Raw genomic sequence first — 7,480 nt, 5'->3', positions numbered from 1 at the left:
TTTTCAAGGCAGCAAGGGAACTTGCATTTCCAAGTTAAACTAACATGAAATTTGTTACAGTGTACCGCTGTTTGAGGTTGAAACCAAATTGTGGTTTATATGAAAATAATAACAATTTATACTTTTATTGATCCCCCCCTGGGGAAATTACAATTTTTTTCACTCTGTTGTTAGACCACTGTTGTAGAAACACATGCCTGAAATACACACACGCATGCTCAGGTCCTATACATACACAAATTAAGAGATGTCAGAGTGAGGGGTCTGCGACTGTTGGACAGGCGCCCCGAGAGAGCACCTTGGCAGTGCCCAGGAGGCTAACTGGAACGCACCTCTCCAGCTACCAGTCCACACGCTGTACTTTGTTCGGTACGGTTCCCAACCCAGTTACCCACGGACAGAGCTACTGCCACCCCACAAGCAAGGAACTTGAGAGGCACTGTTTTTCTTGCACCCTCCGTTGCAGCTAACCGGATTTCCAACGCATGGGACAACGAAGACTGAACTGAATTACAGTAACATATAGCCTCATTATTGTCTATTACGATACATGTGATACTACTATTCAACATAATACAGTCAGTAAAACATGTATATGTTTTTATGACCAAAAAAACCTTAACATACAAGTTTACTTGAACATACAAGTTTATGCCTTGCAGCTTTAGAGCAGCATAAAACCTGCTACACAGAAGAGCAAATGAAATACAGACTAATACTGCCTCCAGGTGGAGCTGAAAGACAACAAACTGACAACCTTCAGGTCAGCCATCATGCAGCCATAGCCCTCTTCCTTTAGTAGGATCCCTTAGATTTTTAGTTCAACACATCACAGCCCTCACAGCCAACTCCCACACAGCCTGAGAGGCCAAGCAGTAGCAATTTCATCAGTAGTAATTCATAATGTAGCCTATGCTTATATAACCTCATACTTGTTTGGTGGCTGAACAGTTTATAGTTTTCTTTTTGTTTTATTTACTTATTTCCCTTGCTTTATTGTTTGTTTAAATATTTCATGTGTGTGTGCTTAAATTCTATTTTAATTTGTCCTTCTAACTCTTATACCTTTAAGTGCTGCAATGTAATTCTCCTATAGTTGATCAATAAAGTTTTTATCATCTTATTTTATCACAGAGGCTGGAAGTTCAGAGCTGAAGAAAATAGCATCAACAAAAACTGGAGGGCAAAGCATCAACTTTGAGCTGGAGCATAAAAGCGCAGCACTTTGAATTATTCAATTTAATTGCAGAATTATAGAATCATCATTTCATAATGTGGAGTGCTGCGGGGTAGGCTAGTGACAAACAAAACTACATTTCCCACAAGGCCATGCGTTGTCAATAAGGAAATGTGTTTTCTCTTCCTGAAATGTGTTTAACCATAGACAGTATATGTGTTTAACCTTATACGCAGCTTTTATCCTTGAGTTGTCAGCCGTATAACGTAAGATGTGGAATGTAGGCCTATGTAAATGAGGTACACGAATATACGCAATTTAACACGTGAATTATTCTGGCTTTTTGTATAGCCTATGCTAGCAGCGGTAACGTTACGTAAAGTTAATTTTTACAAGACTTTACAAGACAAGCTAATCTAATGTTGCCCTGCTTAAAGAGAAACGCACCCTGCGACATGAATTGTGATACTTAGGAATGTATTAACGACACTCTTTAATTTGCTATACGTAAACATGTTGTCAACGTAAACAATGTTAAGTTGCAAAAGCTGAAATAGTTTGCTGAATGCGTCAAAGTTACACGAATGTCAAACTCAAACAAGAGATTTAACCTGGCGTATGTTCAAGTCGAGTCGTGTTCCTTTGCGAAAAAGCAACTGGCTAACTTTATCACGTTTTAACTCCACTTAATCTTTTTGAACTTGTTATATTGTGCAGCCTATTGACAGAAGAAGATACTGTTTTTAGTTGGCTGGTTGGGTGTTTCTAATTGCTTTCCACACAAACTGATAAATGTGTCGCACTCTCACTTTCCATCTTATTTATGGGCAGCAGATGCAGCAAACTGGCCCCTCATCCCACAGCTGTTCTTCCACCTCTGATTGCTTTCCCCTCAGCCACCGCAATACAGCGGAATGTGGAAGTGAGACTTCAGCTGCACCAGAGAAACACGAAGTGAGAGCAGAAAACAATGTGAGCATTATAGTAGTTAAAGAGTAACCAGGGGAAGTCACGACATAAAGCATTAACTTCTACATGATGTGGAGTTAAGTATCAGTATTGTAGAGTAGGGCAGTGTTGTGAGATACAGCACAGCATCTGTGGACAAGGTAAGGCGTACAACACTGGTGATAGCTTGTGATAAAGTGTTGAGTTTGATGTGATGCTGAAATAAATAGTTAAAGGTTAGAAGAGATGCGACAATGATTGATTCAACCACTTTAATTGCAATTTAGTTTTTTCTAATGGAAAAGTTGAGATTTTCAAAAGGATTTTAAGTGAATTTTCACACGCTCTTGTGTTTTTATCGTTTCTAGTACTAGTTAGCTGCTGCATTTATGCATTACAACTGAAAAAAAGGGTGAACAAGAAGGTGTTTAACATTGATTTGGGACATAACATTTAAACTGGGCTAGATCTGGTTAAATAAGTGAATGTTTTTCAAGACATCTAGGTGCCATATTGACATTGTTTCAAAAGCAGTTGAAATGCTGTTGAAACAATGGCTATAAGTGACCCAGATGTCTAAAAAAAAAAGTTAGCCCAGGCTTCATCTAGTTATTTTGGGATCAAATCAGCAACGAGACACCTGCCATCATATTTTTTCTGATTTTGTTCTTTTTATGGTTTAGCCTACATTTCTGTCCAGAATGAGGTCCATCGTGAGCTTCTACATATGCTACATGCTGTGCCTGGGTCTGGGCCTGGCCTGCGTGGTGTGTGTGTGTGTGTGGAATAGCCAGTGGCGTGGCGGTTTTGCCTGGGACGGCTCGGCACTGCAGTTCAACTGGCACCCTGTTCTGATGGTAACAGGTCTTGTTGTGCTGTACGGCAATGGTGAGTGCTTTTTCATTTTTGGATCAAACTATTTCATTTCTGTTTCTCACTTCTGTTTTTCCTTGTGACAGTCAGACTGTATTAAGATAATTACACATTACAGGTTACATAGAGACCTAGCATATAATTTGATGCATCACTTTGGTATCATAAATCTGAGGTAAAGTCCACAGTGACTGTTTTGCTTTAAGTGCCACACCTCAGTGATTGCAGTCACAGTTTTTTTTTTTTTCTTTTCGAATGTAAAGAAAAAAAAAAGATTTAAATGAAAGAAGGTGCCTTTCAGCAGGAAACTGTAATGTATCTTCAATATAATACATGATGAACTGGATGTTAAATTGTAATGATGATGGGTACTGTCTCTGTTTGGATGCCTTTTATGTGAACACAATCAGCCAATACAAGGTAGGAGCTTCATACTTCAATCACAGTAGTATATTGAGCACTGACCAAGTCTGGTGTAAACATTCATATGAAAGTCAGAAACAAATCACACAAACTAAAGTGCAGATTGCAGAAATATAAAAACAAATGTGTGGCTTTACCACCCTTAGTAGTATTTAGATTATTTAATTATTATTTACTGTAATAAACATATGTAAACATGTGGATTGCACTTTTTAAACACTGTCTTTGAACTTTATTAGACAGTTAAATATGTAAAAAAAACAAACATATATACAATAACTATATATATATATATATATATATATATATATATATATATATATATATATATATATATATATATATATATATATATATATTAGGGATGCACCGAATATTCGGCCACCGAAAATTTTACTTTTATCACCGAAACAATACGGCCGAAAATGTTGTGATGACTCAAACAGAAACCGCGACCTGCACGTGTGTCAGTACCCAATCCACCTGCAAAGCGTCTCCTAAGCAACGAGGTTGAGACGGACCACGGAGTGAAAACAATGAAAAGTAGTCATAAATGCAATGGTACTAATAATTGGCTTAATTTCTTTCGGTGTTTCAGTTTCGGTTTTCGGTCTTGGTTTCCTCTTTTTTCGGTTTTCGGTTTCGGCCAAGAATTTTCATTTCGGTGCATCATTAATATATATATATATATATATATATATATATATATATATATATATATATATAACGGTGTATTTTTTTACAGTGCACACAGAGGAGCTGCCTCCAGCCCCTCCCCCTCATGAAGTTGTGTGCCGTGTAAATGACAGCATCAACGTTGCACTTGCTCAGAGAGAGGCTATTGTTACGTTAGTAGTAGCATGCTACTGGTGGTCTTGCTGTGGGATTGATTGTACTAATAAAACCGTTGAAACAATGCGGCCACGCTGCTGTGAAAGCTCCCCAAACATCATTTATCAGAGTCTGGTTGTTACCCCTCTCCGCAGCAGTCTCCTCCACTCCATATCTTTATAATGGCGCTAGCTAGGTAACAGGAGCTAACCACTAAACGTTGCTAACCAAGCCTTCAGTTCTGCGTACCTGTATCCATTAACTGCATGTATGGACTTGAGCCCTTCATTTTATTAAAATGTCTGTAAAAGCTTTAAACTACAATTCAGAGTTGTTTGGATGACAGAAATCTGCTCAAGGTATGGCGTGGCGTTAGCGTGCCAGGTTGATGCTTTCTCTGCGGAGTGCAGACTGATTTGCTCTCACGAGTCACGTGACCAAATCACAGCCTTTGCAATTAGAATATCGCGTTTTAACATCGCGATATTATTGCAAATGTGATTAATCGTTCAGCCCTAGTACATATCAATGTGTGGGAAAAGGAATACTTGATAATAGATGCATTTGGTAATTCCTCACCCTTTTTAAGTGTAATACAAATATCAATGTACAATGCACACACCTTGCGTTATGCGGTCAGGTTTAGGCCTGCCTCAGGGAAAAGGATGCCCCTGTCATGCACAGTCCAACACATGCACCGTTGGAGGTGCGACAGGCCTAAGGCCCAGCAGAAAGACCACCTCGCTGTAATGAATAATCAATGTACAATGCACATTTAGGGCAGCCCCTCTGGATATTAAATGGTGGTGAAAGGTTTTGAAATGTGTCAAAATTGGAGGCAGCAGTGATAATACATGTGTTATATGCGCAGCACACACAACATGTCATAATGTTCCACATGTGTGATGAACATTTGTGAAAGTATCTGACAAAATGTTTGTGTCCACTGGTGATTGTTATTTTGTGATGTTGGCGATTATTTAAACTTTAAGGATAGGATACTACCTCATTGAAATGCATTAAAATACATACAAAATGGGATTCTTATAAACTTTCTTGTAAGTATAAGAGACTAATAGACACACCTTTCAGCATTTTCCATTCACATATGGCCTACTAATCATTTGTATGATATTACACGTGCATACGATTAGTATGTTAAAAAGGAATTATTGCCATTAAAAGGAATTTGTGGTAATTATTATTATTGCATTAATTTTGACAGCCCTTCCAAAAGATTAATGTAGACTAGTGTATTCACGTTTTCACATTTTCAACGGTCTACTCGAGTGATGAGTATTGGACTTTATTATTTATTGGACTGTTATATATCTCACCTTTCAGTCCCTAGTATGATTCAGGGTTATTTTCTCAGTGCGCTCCAGAGCCACAGACGACATTAACTATAATGTAGCATCTGTCCTCTTGTTGCTTCCTCCCTGCAGGAGCTGTGTTGTACCGCGTCCCCCTGACCTGGGGTCAGAATAAACTCCCCTGGAAGCTGCTGCATGCCACACTGATGTTCCTTGCTCTGGTTCTGTCAATTGTGGGTCTTTGTGCTGTGTTTGGCTTCCACAATGCTAAAAGCATTGCCAACCTCTACTCTTTGCACAGTTGGATTGGAATCGCTGCTGTTGCTCTTTTTGCCATACAGGTATATGACTTTACATGCAGGATCTAAATCGCTTTATTAGACATGTGTAATAAGGTGTTTTCTTTTTGTCTTAATCTGAGACATGGTTGAGCTTTGGTTATCAGCCTTTGTGTTTACTGTGTCTGTGGATGTCTGTCCCTGCATTCGTTATTTCAGTGGGTGGTGGGTATGGCTGGCTTCCTTCTGCCCTGCTCCCCCATATCACTACGTGCACTCCTTAAACCTGTCCATGTGTGGATGGGAGGCAGCATACTGTGGCTCAGCATCGCTGCATGCATTTCCGGAATCAACGAGAAACTCTTCTTTGTTCTGTGAGTGGCATGTTTCTGAGTTACTTTTTAGTAATATTTTCCTCAAAGATACAATTACTAAATTGCTCTCTTACATGTGTATTTTCTTTCCCACAGCACTGGAACTCAGGCGTATACTAACCTTCCATCCGAGGCTTTGTTAGGAAATTCATTAGGAGTTTTAATTGTAGCCTTCGGCTTGGTTGTCCTTATGATTTTGTCCAACCATAAATGGCAGCGACCAGACTCCAGTCCTGAGGTTTTAGCTTACACGGTGAGGATATCAGTACAGTTGATGAGATTAGAGGATTTATTTTAATGAAGTATTTCATAATTATCTTTATCTGCTCTCTCCCACAGCCAATTCTTCAAGAAGAAAATGAATGAATGAAGGGAAATTGAAAATTGTTGCATGCATCAAACCCGTCCATGCAAAATCAGTTCAACCATTACAGATCACACTTCCCCTTTTACAATCCAAAAGTTCTACAAACTTTGATCTACTTTGAATGTACAAGCAGCTTTCTTAACAGTGTGATGATTATCAATGTCTGTTGTGGGTGTAAATATTTATTTGAAATTATATTTAAGATTGATGTGTTGCCAAAGAATAAAAAAAGTTTTCATTTCATCAAAGCTGTGACATTTTCCTCATAAGCTCTCCCATGATGCACTGTAGCTAGCTAGCTAGCCAGCTAAGGGAACCTTGAGTTTTATATTTTACCACAGATATGTGTTCCTAAGGTAAAATCTCTAAACTAAGAAATATCCAAAGCAGGAATATAATGTTCATAATTAGATTTTCATTAGTGTATATAATCACCTGAAACTAAGAATTGTGTTTTTGTATGCTTCGAAGGCAGGACCTAAGGGTGACTCATAATGTAGTGAGTCTGCAAATTTCTTTGTTGACGGAATAGTATTTGCTTTCTTGCAGAGAATAAGATGAGAAGATTAATACCACTCTCATGTCTGTCTAGTAACTAACGTAGCTAACGTTAACGTAACAAAGTACAAATACTTTGTTACTGTACTCAAGTAGATTTTTCAGATAATTTTACTTTTAACTTTTACTCCTTACATTTTTAACACCAATATCGGTACTTTCTACTGCTTACATTTTACAAAATTGCCCCATTATTTTAGTTTCAAATTATTTCAGTGGAGTTACCGTTATTATTTTTCGCATCCTCAAAACCGAATTCAATCTAATTGGATGGGAATATCCGTTACACTTGACGCATCACTACAATACGACTCGATGGATTCGGCGGCATTCATTTG

The 7,480-nt window shown here is 38.3% G+C and overlaps 1 protein-coding gene across 4 annotated transcripts; it reads left to right on the top strand.

The window, feature by feature from the left end:
- The first annotated feature begins 1,339 nt into the window (after positions 1-1,339).
- On the top strand, positions 1,340-6,832 carry LOC120559983 (cytochrome b ascorbate-dependent protein 3). Of its 4 annotated transcripts, none has more exons than XM_039802062.1 (7): positions 1,340-1,476; positions 2,012-2,131; positions 2,809-3,013; positions 5,698-5,906; positions 6,063-6,217; positions 6,314-6,470; positions 6,557-6,832. In XM_039802062.1, exons 2-7 carry the CDS (start codon positions 2,012-2,014, stop codon positions 6,581-6,583), a joined length of 873 nt encoding a protein of 290 aa, XP_039657996.1. In that variant the 5' UTR covers positions 1,340-1,476; the 3' UTR covers positions 6,584-6,832. The 4 variants fall into 4 exon arrangements, with proteins under 4 accessions (XP_039657996.1, XP_039657993.1, XP_039657995.1 ...); XM_039802059.1 differs by having other exon boundaries at positions 2,012-2,149; XM_039802061.1 differs by having other exon boundaries at positions 2,009-2,149.
- The last annotated feature ends 648 nt before the right edge of the window (positions 6,833-7,480 follow it).

Source organism: Perca fluviatilis, chromosome 6, assembly GCF_010015445.1.
Source record: "Perca fluviatilis chromosome 6, GENO_Pfluv_1.0, whole genome shotgun sequence".
Classification (NCBI taxonomy): Eukaryota; Metazoa; Chordata; class Actinopteri; order Perciformes; family Percidae; genus Perca; species Perca fluviatilis.
Note: the sequence above shows the minus strand (reverse complement) of the source record. Positions and strands in the feature narration are given on the sequence as shown.

What these genes read in the sequence shown, in the direction of transcription:
- LOC120559983 (XM_039802059.1), top strand. Translation starts at nt 2,012, where the DNA reads ATGCAGCAAACTGGCCCCTCATCCCACAGCTGTTCTTCCACCTCTGAT. An exon ending in GAGAAACTCTTCTTTGTTCT is followed by an intron (nt 6,218 to 6,313) that starts GTGAGTGGCATG and finishes TCTTTCCCACAG; the next exon opens with CACTGGAACTCAGGCGTATA. An exon ending in CTGAGGTTTTAGCTTACACG is followed by an intron (nt 6,471 to 6,556) that starts GTGAGGATATCA and finishes TCTCTCCCACAG; the next exon opens with CCAATTCTTCAAGAAGAAAA.